This window comes from Nomia melanderi, chromosome 10, assembly GCF_051020985.1.
Source record: "Nomia melanderi isolate GNS246 chromosome 10, iyNomMela1, whole genome shotgun sequence".
NCBI lineage: Eukaryota > Metazoa > Arthropoda > Insecta > Hymenoptera > Halictidae > Nomia > Nomia melanderi.
The window spans coordinates 5,149,116-5,165,920 of record NC_135008.1 but is presented as its reverse complement, the minus strand read 5'-3'; the positions used below and the strand labels follow the sequence as shown (position 1 = coordinate 5,165,920).

The following is a 16,805-nucleotide window of genomic DNA, read 5'->3' as shown; positions in this document are numbered from 1 at the left end:
GTTCTATAGGAATCGGACGATATACTCTGCGATTAAATCTCGCGTGCTATGCACTCACTTTACGTCATGCAATTAGTAGTAACATCGCTATAATACGCAATCATCTAATACGTGTGAACGAGAAATAAAAGCTTCCTAGATTCTCAAGCGCGGACGGTGAACATAAATAACACCGTCTCGACTGCGCAGATTGCATTTGGAATTAAGATACGAAAACAGATAAACAAATAATAGTAAACGAATTCTTTTCTCTGTATACCGCTTCGAAACTATCGTTACTGCGTACCCGTCGAATGGGCATTCTTGTTGCGTTTCCTCTTGCTCTCGGAGAGAGAGCGTGCGAACGGTTTAACAAAGTATTTTCGAACGATCCCAAAACGTTGGTGGACAGTCGGTAGAGATATTGGCAAATGGAAATAGAGAAATGTTCAGGGACGGAGGGGCAACTGTCGTTTGAAATTTCATTCAGGGTCCGTACTCGAGTCAAATTTTACCTGGATATTTCGTGGCAGTGGTTCGGGTCTTGTCGTAGAGCCAAGCGTTGGTTCTGACGAGGTGTAATCCTCGAGAATTGTCCGTGGCCGAGGTACACCACTGTGACCTCCCTTCAGAACCAGTAGTTAGTACGCATAGCAATGCAAGCAGAGGAAGTTAACGATGAGAAAAGAAAATTGAAAAGTGAAAGGGTGTCGCATGCTCGAAAACTATCAGAGATCGAAACGTTACAGATATAATATAGTTTTCGCTTTTTCTCTCGAGGGGCGGGTTCAAATATGTACATCAATCGGACCGTGGTTGCTTTCAAATACGTCGACGCGTACATCGAAACTTTCGATCAAATCGTACGTGCTCGAATAAAATCGTTAATGTATAATTACACGATATAATTTCTCTGGACTACGCAAGTGCAAGATAACGCTAAGTATACACTACATGCTGGATGTAGCAGAAACTGTAATTTACTGGTTGTCTTTTAAGTTTAAGATTACTTAGGGGTCGTCTAATATATCAACTATTGTATAAACTACTTCTAAAGGAGACTTTCAATGGAAACTAGATTATACGTTATTGACGTCGACATTGATTTCCTTGTACTTCTTACGTTCATTGCTTATATCTACTGTTCATCGTCGCACAAGTAGTACATGGGACGCATGCAGTTTGTTCCTCATTGATGTTGATAGTTTAAAATAGATTCTGAATTCTGAACGACTACTGAAGAAGAATCGAAAAGTATTAGATCAATAAACGAATGCAAAGCGTACCGTGTCTGCAGGAAGTGTTCAATTTTATTACGACCGTAATTCGTGCGAGATAGAAAAGTGCATTAAGTATCGAAAAGAACTGGATGTATACAATAGAATGTATAGAGCGAGGTATCTGAAGCAGGTCACTGTTTTCTTATGATAATTTTCATACCGTATGTTCCGTCACTATTTTTATAATACAAAAATCGATAAGTCTCCTCCACGAGAAAAGTTCAACTACTCTGATAGCCTACTTCAAACAGCTCACCTGTTGTATAAAGATCATGACTGCGGAACAATCATTAAATTTTTTCAATTGTAATTTCAGGAACGCTTTAATAATATTTACTATGTACAATTATAAGCTGAAAGATTGTACGTATCGATTGAAACACGTTTACATTCCGTCTCGATAGGGACAGCATGCAGCCTCAAGTGAGATTATCAAAAAAGAAATTTAATCCGTGGACCATAAAAAATTGTAAATTCTCGTGTCTTCATCACTTTCATAGACGGAGAATACTGAGCATAGATTCAGAATAGATTTTTTTTACCTGAGTAATATCGGAACAATTAATCCCGATGTACACACGTCTTTCGTATAGGCAGAACGTTTATATTGTTTTGTTTTTGTCGCACGTTTGAACGGGTCGCAGCGAAAATTGCATCTTATCGTAGAGGACAGGTCGAATGAACGAGTAATATTGATCACTTACCTTCGTCGATGGTGGCCCGGACGACGTAACGTCGTGATCCGCCAAGATCGACGGATTGTTCTCGTCGACAATTATTACTTCATATTCACCGTCATCTTGAGAACCAGCTTGGCTCATGATACCTCCGCTCCCTGGGAACACATTTCGACAGTGTGACAGTATGCACCTATATCTACATTACACTCGTGTATTCTCTTGCAAAGCACATGACATGAACGCTGATGCGATCGACGATTGCATTCGTGAGGAAAATTTCGTCACTAGCAAGGATAACGTTCTACTTCAGGGAGGATTCTATTAAAAATCATTTCCGATCTTCTTAATGAGCACCGTGGCAGCTAAGCATTTTCGAGGTAACAGTGTTTCTATGTTTTGGGGTGCTACACGTCGATTGCATCGTACAGGAAAGGAGATCCATTATAGTGCAGGAATCTCAAACGGTTGAGGACAAACAAAGCGCAATAGGTAGGTAATTACAGCATTCAAAATTGTTTAACAATTGGAAGCTCAGGGAAACGGTTTCGTTGGATTTAAAGTTGAAAATCTCGATCGAGCAAATGCATTTCTCTGTGATAGTAACAGTTTCCCATCCCTTCGAGTATATGTCTCAAATAAAACAACACTATAGCGAAGGTAAACAAAAAGTAATAGATCGATAGTAATTGTTTAGTCATGTATAGACCTCGTTAAGTATTCAACGATGACTAGTTCAAAGAAATGTGTTGGCTAACAAGAATAATAGGGTTTAAGTTTCGCAAAAGTCACAGATTTTCGAAAGATAGATAGATTTATTAAGTGTTCGAACATTAAGAAGAGTGATGGCTATAATGTACATCTTTGTATCAAGAAACAAGTCCTGCGTTTAGTGGCAAGAAAAATGTTTAATGGCGTAACTACGTCTAACGACCATGCAGACATGTTGATTTACTCGCAAATGATATGCAAGTAGTGCGCATTTTTCATACAGAAAGTTTACGTGCAAGTTGTTTATGCGTTCCAAACCTTCAGATAACGGTTGATTAGTATATCGTAACGAAGACAATGCATACACATCAGTTTTGTAAACAGAATTTTTACGATCGAAATGTCTACTTGACTTCGTCTATTCGTCTCTCGAAAGAACTGTCCTTTTCAAGTAAAAGAATATAACGATTTGTTCAATGGAAGGACTAGAAGTTCTATGTAGAAATAAACCAGCAACGAAAACGTAAGGGGATGGTGAAGTTCAAACAGTTTCATTCCTTCAAAACGAAACACTGCTGAAAAACAAAATCATAACGACAATAATGCCTGTATATCTGTCAATGTGCGTGCACGTGCATGTGTCTCTGTATGTAAAACAAACCTGGAAGGTCTTTCCAGACGAGACACTCGTTAATTTCAGATCTACAGATTCTTACTGAATAATATAATCGAGATTCATGAATTCTACAAAAGTGAATTTTCTTTTTAATCCATAATTACGTTCGTTTAATTAATCAATCGTTCAAACTGTAACAAAGATCTTTATTCCACGAAAGATGGCATTGATTAGTGTCCCGTCCGACAAAGACCCCGACTCTCAAATTTACCAGTGAACAGCGACATGCGGACAGAGAGATCGGCTCGTCAAGACCGCAAAAACAAACGAACAGATAAGAACGGAAACGTAAAACGTGGAGCGCAGAAGTGTAGAGAGTTTTGTTCGTTGGCAGATAGACGAACGGCAATTAAAAGAAATTCGAGCAGGCCAAAGAAAGAACTCGAGCATTCCGTGGAACACAACGTTCGGGCAATCGAGTTTACCTTGCAGACCGAGACCGGAGTTTCTATGACAGAGATTTCGGGGCTGATCGATATGCTTTTGAAGCGTATGATGGTGATTGTTGATATTGTGATGATGGTAATGATGATGACGATGATAGTTATGATTATTCGGATGATGGTTATAATGATTACTGTGGTGATTCGGGAGATAATAGTTGGAGGGGGGCTGGCGGTTAGAGTGCCTGGCAGCCGGTAGCGGGTGCTGGTGGTGGTGCTGGTTGATGTGGTGGTTGGCATTGACATTGGCATTCGCATTGGCGTTAGGGTGAGATCCCGGGAGGAACTGTGGGTACACGTGGTGAGACCACTGTGGAAACAGGGGCCGCCCTCCTCCACCACCATTCCCATCTGCTGAGGAACCATATTTACCACGTTACCACCGATTCTCGATCGCTAAGCTCTCGTATCTGTGGTGCGTTTTTTCTTATCTTCATGTTACATGGTTGAGAACAAGAATTTAGGCGTCTTCCCGTACCCGATATCTACTTCAACTTCTTACGGTTTGGATAATATTCAAAATTTTGATCAGCTTTAACACTAAAACTACCAAATGGCTCAAAATGACCCATTCCTTGATTTTTTCCTTTGCGATTATTGAAGAGGTACGAATATCTCTCTTTAGTAATTTCTCAAAAACTGATTAACACGTTGGATGCCATGGGGGTCACCGGTGACCTCAACCAAATCAAGTTACTATAATTCATTCGATTGAACGATGATTATTTGAAAGCTTTTCTATATTATAAGTAATACCACCTAATGCAGGGATATTCGACAAGATAAACGTAACATAATAAGTTGATGTTACATTATTTTCATTTCGTAAATTTTTCTCTGCAAAATCATGCGGCACTCAACGTGTTAAGTAATATTTACGCTGAAATTTAAATCAATTCAGTCCTTGATAAATCCGCGTTTGTAATTTTTATAATGAAATTTTTAAAAGTCAGTTTAAGTGCTCGATAATTCTAGTGTTAAGGGATTCAGCCAACTTCAGTTTATGGCTGATCATGAGCTAGAACCCATCAGCTATGGGAACGGAGATTTCCGATAGAAAAACTGTACAAAAGGTACGTGAAAATTTACTCCTCGAATTTGAAAGGTAGAGAGATCATACTTTTGTACATGACGCATAAATTTTTGCTTCTCAGTGTGGTTTTACCTTATACACTGGGTTTCACTCTATCCACTGTGTGATCGTTACATAACCTGTTAGTCTATTTAGCATGTTATGAATTATTGTGAACGTAGCTTGATTTCGATAATTTTGTAGTAGTTGTAAATATTCTAATTTTTAGGATGTAATTATAATATATTTGTATTTCATTGCGTCATTCGTTACCGTCAAACTTTTAAGGTAAAAGAGATAACAGTGCTATTTATACTTGGTTGGGGTACCAAATTTAAATTCAAATTTATCCGATATATTGCACGAAATTCAAATTAAGTTTCACTTACATATCTCCTGAGTGAATTCTTCTTTCGCTTGAACTAGTTTTCCGGTATAAAAACACGAATTTTAAACACTTAATCAAATAAAAATTACACATGATTATCACGTACATCTTGTTTGCACAAAATTAAATATAAAACTGTGTTTTTATGTTCAGTACCGTTAAGAATTCAGCCCTATGAATCCACCAATCAGAGCACAGATTAGCGCTCTTCGGTTAATAGCGGCGAGAGGATGAACTATTATGTCCGTTGGAGTGCACCGTTAAACAGAAGGTCTTAAGATATGTATAAAAATTCAATTTATTTACTGATAATTAGTAATTTCTTTGGTGAAGTTGAAAATTTCAAGTTGTATCAATCATTTCTTGCAAATTTTGATTAGAGTAAGTGTAGTTAAACATTTGTTCTCCATCGTCGAGGACCGTTAAAGAATTCTCCAGAATGATTACGCATTGGATGGTAAGAAACACAATTGAAATTTTTATTATTCGATGTCATTAGAGTGAAACTCAGTATATGTAATGATAATGAATGAGTTTTTACCTTGCACAACAACTAAGTCACTCTATTATCTCAAAGAAACATAAAGGACTGAATTCAGGAGCATTACATTGTTTAGAGATCACACACATTGTTAGAATACGACACTGAAGTAATACATAATACTGATCAATTAATTTGGCTTGAAGAAACACTTAATGTAATCAATGTAGATTATCGTATATTATATTTTACACATTATATTTTAGTTTGAAACTCTTTTGGGTGACAGAATTTTGTATTTTGTAATGTAAAGTAATAATGGCATAATAAGAATATATCTGAACGTAAAAGAAAGTGCTAATGCATTCGACAAACATCAAAACTCTCACTGTCAGATACATATAAAATATTTCATACAGTGCGATTGAACATGCGCTCTATTTTGTGTGTTTGTGCTGTTGTTGAATTTGCAGCTACACAGTTAAAGTGCACAGTGTTCCATGTTAGCTACAGATTTGCACATACATTTGTGTTATGTATATGATTCTCATTTGACTGAATTGATTAGCAGAATCTATAATAGATAACTAAATGATATCTAGAATAAAATTTTCTAATTTATCTATCTGTATCTTATATTTTCCATAATCAAAGTATTTTAAATATCATCTAAAATGTTTTTTAAACTATTGAAAAATCAAGAGAAACATGCTCATATAACTTCAGTCATGCCATACTATTATTTTAGGTTGAAAGTTTGAAGAGAAATAAATTTTGAAGGTGAATTACAACAGTTAATAGATAGAATAAGATATATCTGACATGTAAGAGTTTTGAAGTAATAATTAGACATAATTAATATTAATTTTTATCCATTAAACAATTACATTTTTCGTGTAGTTTGTTAGAGGGTTAACACATATATATGTTTAAGATTCAACATGCATATTTTAGTATCAACATCAAGTTAATAACTCCTTGCGTGTCTGATTAACACATTTTTTCAAAAGCTCCTGTTAATTCCCTACTTTTAATCATTGGGGAAACAAATACTATGCCAGTTATTATAAATGATTCAGATTGTTTACCTCAAGAAACTGTCAAGATTGTTAATGTAATGAAATTGTTATTGTGTCAAATTAAAATTGCCTAATGTCTTCAATAAGTTTCATTAAAAAATTCAATGTTTTGTACTTCTTTGTAGCAAAAAATTGTTTAATATGAGGACAGATTATATCTTACCTGATGGACTGCCTGGTCTCAAACTAGCACCATTAGTCTGTATTGTTTGAACTGGGCTTGGTGGACGTTGAGATATTGGTGGTTCCAATATATCACGATATTTTGATACCATTAGTACAGAGATGAAGTAAACTATAGCCAGGGACAGAAACTGGGCCTGCTTGGTTTCTTCCTAAAATGATAAAGATATACCCTGTATTATTTATGATATCTTCGATACTGCATAATACACAGGTCAAACAAGTGGATATACTTACAACATCTCTGTATATCACAGCTCTTAAACGATTCACATCCATGTCTTGCAGCAATTTCTCAGGATCTTTAACAGGGCTTAATTGATGGGCCAAATTATCCACTATGTTCTGTAGGACATAGAAATTCCATTTTACTTGTATATCAAAGGGCTCACATACTGATGATCACTGAGAATTCTATTCTTCTATACATTATGGCTTTGGACAAGTATGCATTGTGTGCAATTTGTCAGATATTGATGACAGTAATACACATTCTGTCTATGTAAATTAAGTTTGATCAGATGAAACGTACCTTGGGTGATGTTTGAGCTCCTCGTATGAGAGACTGTATGTGCTGTGATTTATTACTAGTACCAATCTGCCGACCTAACATGCTGTACGATCTGCCACGTTCTTTACACTCTAAGCAGTTTCTAACAGCACATGTACAGACCTATAGAAGCATTTCATCAGATGAATATAACAAAAATGTAGAGTGTAAAAGATGGTGTTCTATATCACACATATACAGAAGCTGGTATTATTACAACTATTCCACACACTGCTGGTTTAAATACTATTTCTATTCACAGAAATTTACTTGTAGACTACAAAAGTGTTAGGGTTCAGGTTTGGGAACATTTTGATATTCCAATTACAAAATATCAATACCTTTGAATCTTCAATTTAAGAGAGTCCTTCTTGGGTTGTAATAAAATTAGAATTCTTTTATTTTAACGGATGTGTACACGTACACAGAATTAACGTGACAAAGCGATAATATAACGGTTCTTCTATCATTTAAAAACAAAAATGAAACTGTAAATAACACTACTAGAAGAGAACCTAAATTAATAAAGTGTAAAAGACGAGGGCAACTTGGGATTGGTGTTTGTGTCGTCTGTGATAGATTTCACTTGTAAAGTGCAACACGATGAATCTAAACAATGTGCATTGGAAACGTATAACGTGACTTCTTTCAACGATATTTTCGTTCATATTTTGCTGGACGGTGACACTACGGTTCATCATAGAAATTTATTCACGCAAACTAATTCTCGAGATAAAGACAGAGGGGGACATCTTTATAGTGTAGAAAGAGTAATGTGTTTGTCTGAGAAATTAAATTACTACGTGGACGATAATACAAACCAGTCGTAAACACTGCCTTAGAATACCGCCACTAGACATATTCTTCTCGGCCTCCAGTTCACCGAAATTTAAAGAGCTGGCGAAGATAAGTACATCAGCCATGTTGACTAGTCTTTGCAGAAAAGAAACCGCTACCTCAATTGGCATCCCCTGAGTTGGTTCAATTACATCCAATTCGCTCTATGAATATCCAAGCACGAATTAAAAAAAGGATCTCCGTAAAAACGAACTCATATCACCCGGTTACACTCTTCTATGTAAAATAAAATTGGAACTAGAGAGGATCGAATACATACATTCGGCGATGTCGCTGACGCTAGAAGTGGCAACAACCCTCCGCAGGCGATTATCAGATTGTCGGCCAGTTGCGAAATCAGGTGAACAGTATTAACAACAAAAATTGCGTTCTCGCTGCTGTTCACAAAATCCAGCACTGACTTCGTCGAGTGGCTGAAGCACGCGTATTCAAAAATTACAATTAGTATATTTAAGCTGAAGACACTGCGCTAATTTAGATCTTATTCTAGAATGAATTTAGTATTTTTACCTTCTCCAAACTTGAATGTCTGTCTCTAACGAGAAGAGGACATCCGAGAGTAGTCTCTGGTGTATGTAGGACCATTTGAATTCTGGTATTCTGAAAGGTGGTCGAGTCGGCCCTGGACTGAACATTGGTCTCGTCGAAGGATTTCCTTGTTTGGCTCTTTTTGATTCTACATTAGAAACAACGAGAATGAATATTAATAGGAAAGTCCAAGGTACCGGGGTATTCAAACTTTGAAGATTCTTGCTTCTCAAAGTCAAATCGGTATCTCACCAAAATGATTGGGGTCCACTTGCGTGGATGTTGAGGCACTCCTTGGTCGTTTCTGTGGTGACGATGTTTTCCGCAAGGGTACAGGTAAAGAAGGAGGTTCGTTACTATTTGCGTTCTCATCAGCGGCCGTCTCGGAGGGTACAGCCGGCAGGCTGGATCTGCGATGGGTATCTACGTGATCCGGGGTTACGTCGTTCGCTAACGAATTGTCCCTCGTAACCGCGATCGAGTTAACGATTTGAGGCACATCGTCGGGCATATTTTTATTTGCATCACAGACCGTAGATATTGTTGGAATTTGCTGCTTAGGATTTGGCACTTGCGTCACATTATCTACAGAACTTTGTATATCGCTATTACTACAAACACTATCTGTTACCTCTAACTCGTCAGTCCTCACTGGAATGTCTGACTTATTATCACTTACGTTAGTAGAAATAGTGGACGGCTCCCTTGAATGTTTGTCAGTTACCTTCTCGTCATCGTTATCATTAATAACAGCACTTTTGTCCTCCGTTGCAGAGTCCGCGGCGCATTTCTCACTACTTAACTCACTAGTCACTACTGATTCCACTTTCGCCTCTTCTACTTCTACCTTCTCCTCGCTGGTTTCCGTACTTTCTATTACGCTAGTTGAGCAATTGGGATTCTTTGAGTCCTCCTCTGTACCTTTCTCGCTGTCCTCGGCCTCGGCGGCCGTCTTCTTCGGGCTCTCGAGCTCTTCGTTCACGTTCACGGTTTCATCGGTCTTCTCTGCATCCTTGCTCTTCATCTCGGTTAGGTTCTCTTGGTTCTCCGTCGGCGTTAAGTACGCTTCCGAGGTATCGCTGTCGATCACCTCTCGGTCGTTCTCCAATTGTAGCTTCTCTATATCCTTGATAGTCAGCGGCTCCGGTGTTTCGCTGTCGGATGCCGGGTTCTCTGGGACAGCTGGCTCAATCGTGGCAATTGTTTCCGTTGGCGTTTCTTCCGTCGTCTCGGTTTTCTCGGATACCTCCGCAACGCTGGAACCAATGTCTTCGTTATCGGTGTCTTCCACCGCATTCGGCTTTTCCTTAGTCTCCTCGTTCTCCGTGGGAGCCGCAGCGTCCTCCTGAGATTCAGCTTTTGAAGCAGTCTCAGCGACACTCGCTTCGTCTTTAGTCGTCGCGTTCTCTTCTTCCTGTACCTCTTCCTTTTTACTTTCCTCCGGCTGCTGTTCGACTGGCGTCGATTCGGGAACAGGTTCTTCGGGCTTCTGGTCCAATGGTTCTTCGTCCTCCTTCAAAGCTTCTTGCGCTACCATCGAGTCCGGACTAGAACCTTTAATCTTCTGCACCTCGCTGTAGAAGTCGCTGGAGCTCTCGATCGATATAACTTCGCTGGTTTCCTGGGTGGTTGGTATGGACACTGCCTCGCTGTTGGCTTCTTCGAGGATGGTCGGTGTGTCCGTGTGCATTTCCCGCGCCGTCGTCGGGGTCTCGGGCTTGTCGCTCAATCTAGAATCCAAGGATATCACTTCGCTCGACTGGGGAGTGTCCAGCGCCTCGCTGTGCGACTTTACGATCGCGGGACTGCCGTCGCTTTCCGTGTTGTCTATCGAGTTCAGATCGCAGCTGCAGGACTCTTCCAGGCGATCGTTGCCTTCCGGTGCATCGAACTCCTACAAACAGTCGACACGGTTCGATAAAGAGATCACAGAATTCAAAATCTCTATTCACGTCAAGAATCAAGTTCCTAGTTTAGCAAGGTAGTAAAGGTTTACAGATAGTATTTAAAGATAATGTTCTACGAAATAATGTTAACGAAAGAGTTCATTATTACGAGACAAACGAGCGAACCTTGTAGTTTCTCTCAATGTGTTGCGCATCGTGGTTTTGTTGATTGCCCCAAGGCGACGGTCTGTTGTACCCATTATTCCCTGAATGCTGTTGATCCCATCCCGAGATAGTGCTGATTGGCCTCTGCTGTCTTAGCTCAGGGTCCGTAATGTTATCTGATCTCTGTCGTTCGTAATGTTCGTACATCTGAGCGAACTGAAGCTTGAATTCCTCGTAGGATACCTGGAATCCCCAAAATATATAAAATACGCGGTACAGTAACGTTGCTCCCTTTAACAGCGTTCCGGTGTAACGCAGTTCTTTGTTCGAATTCTATATTTTTCGTTGATTCCTTATTTACCTTGGAATGCACAATGGCCAGCGTGTCGACCCACACGCGCCATCCGCCGTACTCGTGCTTGATCGCGTGATGCAGGAGCATGCGAAACAACGAGTACACCATGTCCGAGATCTTCTGTTCTTCCGTGTTCTTCGGGTGGATGTAAGCCATGGCTATCAGCCATTCTTGCCACACGGACATCTGCAGAACCGTGCGACGATTCTCGCGGTTGTTGTTGCAGAGCAACGTCATATCCGACAGGAACAGCTTCTTCACCTCCAACAGTTGTTCCGTTTGCTTTGATTGTCGTATCAGGGTTGCGACTACTTTAAGTATCACTGGAATAAAGAGGAGAACGTGTAATGTTCGTCGAGAACATTGAAACAATAGTTAATCCTTACTTACTTGGATTCTCTAGCCGGGAATGGGATTCCGGCTCAGGGTGTCTAGAATAGAGGATCTGCTGACTAATGTGTTCCGTCATAATCTGAAAGAATATAATGAAAATGATGTTCACGACAACAGATTTCGTTGGTATAAAGGGTAGAAAAAGTACCTCGTATAAAACGTTGTACGTTGGCAACGACAGTGTCTCCTCGTTCAACAATAACCGCTCGGCCAGCAAGGTATACAGGTTGTGAGGGCTCATCACATCATACTTCCTTCTGCAACGAAACCATCTTGCATTTCTGTCCAACACAGATTGAATCAATTATTTACAAAATACTTGCTCATACTTGTGTGTACTACGACTGAGGAAGAAACCTAATAATTTAAGAGCCTGCAGTCGAATAAGCTGACTCTCGGCTGCTAACAGCTTGAAAATCGTTCTAACACCTTGCTTCGCGTCGAACGCGGGCACCATCGACGATGGATGCTCGGACATCAACGATATAAGCATTTGCAGAACGTCGTGCAGGTTTTCGTCCTGTAAAAGAAGTTCCAGTCTGTCGTATACTCTGATCGAATGAAATTTCTCCTTCGAGGGATATTCTCCCATTCGATTACCTCGTGTATGGTCGTCAGATAATTTAGAATGCTTTGCAACTCGTCGTCCTTTACTCCGTTCCCGATCATGATCAGTTGTTTCAGAAATAACAAAATATAAGAGCGTATTGTCAAAATATCTTTCTGCTGAGGTCGTGGTCCATCTGCAATTCAACGGAAGGTTTAAAGTGGACAATCGATTAGTTTCGAAAGAAAAAGCTCTCTTCTGTCGAAGAGCTGGGCACGAGGTTTTAGACGGCGCGGGGCCACTCACCGAGTCCTTTCGGCGTGATGCCACTCTTGGCTCGCGGATTAGCAACCCAGTAATAGTACTTAAGCGTGTGCACCGTTTGTAATACTGTGGAGACTCTCCTCACGTTCGAGTATATCTGCGTGTCACTGAGAAACTCTGTGGCCAAGTATGAATAAAGCCGGGTTTGCACCGGCGCCGGTGTATATATCCAAAGAGCGGGATTAAAAAGGACGTGGTCCAATAGCTGCCATGTTAGGAATGAAAAGTAAAACAACTACATCACCATGGATCTGCCTGTTCTTCGGACACACCAATCTAGCCGACTTTTATCAGTTTCTATGCCCTCTCACTGGTACGAAACCTGTTTTAATTCGTCCCTTCTCGCCGGAGAACGCACGGCGTGGTAACTGGTTGATTGGAAACGAATCGGTCGCCAGTTGCAAATTTGTGGAGTTTCATGTGGGAGAACACTCACGATTGTGCAAGGGTATCGTATATGTAAAAAGCACACACGGGGGTGGGGGAGATCGAAAGTGCCGATAAATTGATCGCAAGAATTTCACACAGTCGTCGTAGGGGGAAGTATCCAGGAGAAGTAAAGTGACAATTCATGCATCGAAATTAATGCCGAGAACTCGGTTAACTGTGAACGTAATATTGAGACAAATTTTGAAGTTGACGCAGGAATTCCCGAAACCAATGCCGAAGGCTTCAAACACTTCGCGGACGTTCGAGCGATTTTAATTACGCGCGAACGCTGTTACGTCGACCTTCCTTCATTCCATGATTTAGCTGCTCGCCGCGAATCGAGAGGGATGTCCCAATATTCGAGTGTGTGCATAGAAAGGAAATAATAGATACAAGTAGCTTCCTTGAAGGCGATAGGCATCCTCGATAGAACGCGAAGCGAAACGTCGCAGACCTCGACAAAATAAACCAACATAAGTAGTGTCGTCGCGGTTACGCAGACTTGCAGCGCGCGTAGTTTACCATTTCGCCGGTCAAACAGGAGAACTGAGAAAGATTTGCCGCAGCGTAGAGAGAATTCTTTCAGCGTTGCAAAATAATATAAGAGAAGTTCTCACGTGGAAGCAAGTATAGTGTAAAAACGAAAACGAAAAGGAAGAAATACGTTGCGTAGCCATATTATGAAATCAGGAAGCCTAAAAGTCGGTAGATTGCATGCGATCCAAAGACTCGTTTAACATAATACAGTTCATGAAAGAGTATAATAACCATGCTTAACGGATTAAACGGTGGGAAAACAAAGTATACGCATACAAGTAGAGACAGCGTTCAACATTCATAGGCGTTTGCGAGCAGTCCGTCGCGTAAGTTGCTGCGATATCATAGAGAGTAAACGTAGGGAGCTGTATAAAGGTACATTGCCGGTTTTTTTGGAAATTTTACGCTCATGCTATTATATACAGGGCGGCCCAGAACAGGAATGGAAGCGTTTAGGGGCATTTCGAGGTTAAACCACAAATGCGTCACGACAACAGGAGGTATTCGATTTCTCGGGGTGTTTGCTAGACGATTCAATCACGTTGTTGCTAGGACATCTTCATGTATACACTACTTTCGGAGGTACAAACCCTAATGACCTAATTCGGCTTTCTAGACACATATACACTGTATCCCGTTCTTCTAACTTGTACGATTTCCTAAAGATAAAATCTATTTTGTACTTTCGTTGCGATTCCAGTGAAGATAATTCATTAGGTACGACGTTCTCGTTTAATTTTCCATGATCTCACTTTGTGGTTAAAGAGGAATATTGTTTCAAGAGTATGGAATTATCTTCGCTGTTTCATTCGATAAAGTATACAGGGATTTACGTACGATCTATTACAACTAAGTCGATATCTGTCGACATTGTCTGTTAAGTTTCATAATCTTCGACTACTATCGTGCAAGCTATGCTCCTCGTTTCATCGATCTCTGTAAACCTACATCTATTCCATCGACTCCTGCTTCTACTTTCTATCCGGTCGATCGGGTAACTTCGTTCTAGTCAACTTAATTCTAATTAGTATTAAGACCAAACTAATGACTCAATGGATACCTGTTTTAACAACAAGTCGCTGTTCGCGCTGAGGCAGGTCACCAGGTGCTTCGTGAGCTCCAAGAAAGACGCGAGCACCTCCGTGGTCAGATGGTCTCTGCTCGCTCTTTGCAGCATGTAACTAATTACCAAAAATCCTCTGTTTTGTACCATGTGCTGTTGCACGGTCTGCGAGCTTTCCACCAGGTCGCAGATAAACCCCAACAGTTTCGAACTGAAATGTAACGATTTTCAACCCTCCGCTTTACGGTATCGAGCGGATCGATCGGATCAACGGATCGAGCACGCGAAACGCGAATAAATGTTTAATTTACAGGTGCATTTACCATAACGCTGGATCTCGCTTCACATCGTTCGGTGCTATGCAATCGTAAGGCATATCTAGTTGCGAGAACAAAGGGAATAATACTTGAATGCCGCCAATCGAGTTCAACGTGCTGTGAATGGAGTGCGTGATGACAGCTTTGACATCCTACAAACGGGTAGCAGAAAGTTTGATTAGTTCCTTTCGATCGGTTCGTCCCGGCGGTCACTATGAACGGCACTCGATATATTCGTACCTGCAGCATGAGGGCGTGCGGTGTATGTACAAAATAGGAGACGTTGCCTTTCGGTGCACTTTGCAGGCAAAGTTGGGAGTCGGTTGCCACCGGGTTGTACATGAACACAATTGCGTTTGACAGCTTGCCATCGTAAAGCACCTACAAAGTAAGCCTGTCAGTATTGTTCACGAGAATCGTTTCACAATTACTCCGCCACCGTCAATCGTGATTAATCTTTGAAAGTTCCATCGAAATACGTGCTCCTTTAATGAGTTCTTTTTCGCCGCGTCGCTTACTGAACGGGAACTTTCAAAGTTTAGTAACTACTGAGAACGACGGTTGCATGTTAAATGGACAAACGTGCCGCCACACAGAAAAGTGATTGCAACGTGGTATTAGTTCAAACAGTTTACGATCAAATCTTAGAGGAGACATTCACAGTCCTACGGTACCCCTCCGAGTTCTTCGTTAGTAGCATTATCCATCGATATCGGTGTTCGAATGAATCATACGGATACATCGAGTAACACAATCTTCTATTCAACTCATAAACACGAAATACAGCCACAAGAAACATCGCTACTCATGTCACAACAAAACCAAGGGATCTATCTACCGGAAGGCAGCAACGAAATCGAAACGCTACCGTGTGATTACGATAAAAGGAAGCAAAACTGAAATAAGTGGTTGAAAAGAACGTTGACGTGGACTTGTACGAAACGGAAAATTCACAACAAGCAGTCACTCAATCGCTTGATACAAACTTATGTGTCGCAGTAACGTCCAAAGTAAACTCATTTGTTCTGGGAAAAGATATTCGTAGTGATGGTCGATTATCGGGTAATTACCTCTGACGGGCTCGAACGCAGTAACAGAGTGATTAAACAATGTGCAAATCAAATGTAAACGGGAAAAATGAAAATAAAAATGCTTACAGTTTGCATACTTTGGTCCACCATGCTCGTGAGCTCCGGCTCATCACTCACCCTTTTGTGATTGTCAGGCAGATTCAGGTAACACTCGTTGTCAAAACGAAACTGACTCTGCGGACAGACGGAAACCGACGTGTTCAATGTGTAACAGAATGACTTCGTTGATTCATTGAAAATTAATAGATCCATTCGTCGGTTCTCGAATGTTTATTCGCGATCTACCTTATATCCAGGCCCCAGTCTATGCATAGCACATATTTGATGTGTAGTCAGAGCTTCGCTGAACAGATATATCGCGCTCATTTGCCCACAAAACACGCGCTCTTCGTCCAGTTCTGGTGTAGCTCCGATGTAACATTTGTCGAAGGGCTGCAAGAGAAGTGCAGTAAAAACAGTTAGCGACACTGCGAACCACTGATTTCCATTTACTTTAGTGATATTAATAACGTATCGCAAACGGTGAACGACCAGCGTCGGATCTATAAATCAACTTACATCGTTTGTCGAAACGAACCATGCCATTTCCGTACTCGAAGCCAATTGACCGTTGACCAAACATTTAATTTCGCTCTTCGTCCACCTATTATATATGTACACTACGGCGATCATATACCACTGTGAAAATAAACGATATCGGTTTCATTCGCATTCTCCTAGCATATTTTAGAATAATTGAATCGACGATGCGAAAAGGAAAACAGGTTCACGATCAAATAGAAGAGTTGCTTAA

The 16,805-nt window shown here is 40.5% G+C and overlaps 1 protein-coding gene across 26 annotated transcripts in view; it reads right to left on the bottom strand.

Annotated features, from left to right (window-relative positions):
- rg (A kinase anchor protein rugose) overlaps nucleotides 1–16,805 on the bottom strand; it is a 382,141-nt gene that overhangs the window by 72,016 nt on the left and 293,320 nt on the right. For 5 of the 26 annotated variants that reach the window (XR_012999551.1, XR_012999552.1, XM_031982977.2 and 2 more), the window contains exons 8-30: nucleotides 16,571–16,690; nucleotides 16,298–16,444; nucleotides 16,079–16,186; nucleotides 15,162–15,302; nucleotides 14,928–15,073; nucleotides 14,602–14,815; nucleotides 12,558–12,810; nucleotides 12,305–12,447; nucleotides 12,028–12,224; nucleotides 11,853–11,961; nucleotides 11,702–11,783; nucleotides 11,318–11,634; nucleotides 10,978–11,199; nucleotides 9,158–10,799; nucleotides 8,888–9,053; nucleotides 8,637–8,790; nucleotides 8,341–8,520; nucleotides 7,502–7,642; nucleotides 7,207–7,314; nucleotides 6,950–7,121; nucleotides 3,749–4,120; nucleotides 1,964–2,094; nucleotides 495–605 (exon numbers count right to left, since the gene is read on the bottom strand). Coding sequence is in view for 24 of the 26 variants with exons in the window: in XM_031982977.2 (XP_031838837.2) it covers nucleotides 495–605; nucleotides 1,964–2,094; nucleotides 3,749–4,120; nucleotides 6,950–7,121; nucleotides 7,207–7,314; nucleotides 7,502–7,642; nucleotides 8,341–8,520; nucleotides 8,637–8,790; nucleotides 8,888–9,053; nucleotides 9,158–10,799; nucleotides 10,978–11,199; nucleotides 11,318–11,634; nucleotides 11,702–11,783; nucleotides 11,853–11,961; nucleotides 12,028–12,224; nucleotides 12,305–12,447; nucleotides 12,558–12,810; nucleotides 14,602–14,815; nucleotides 14,928–15,073; nucleotides 15,162–15,302; nucleotides 16,079–16,186; nucleotides 16,298–16,444; nucleotides 16,571–16,690 (5,376 nt within the window). In the remaining 2 variants the exon portion in view is untranslated. The other 21 variants (XM_076371553.1, XM_076371557.1, XM_076371559.1 and 18 more) reach the window with 13 other exon arrangements.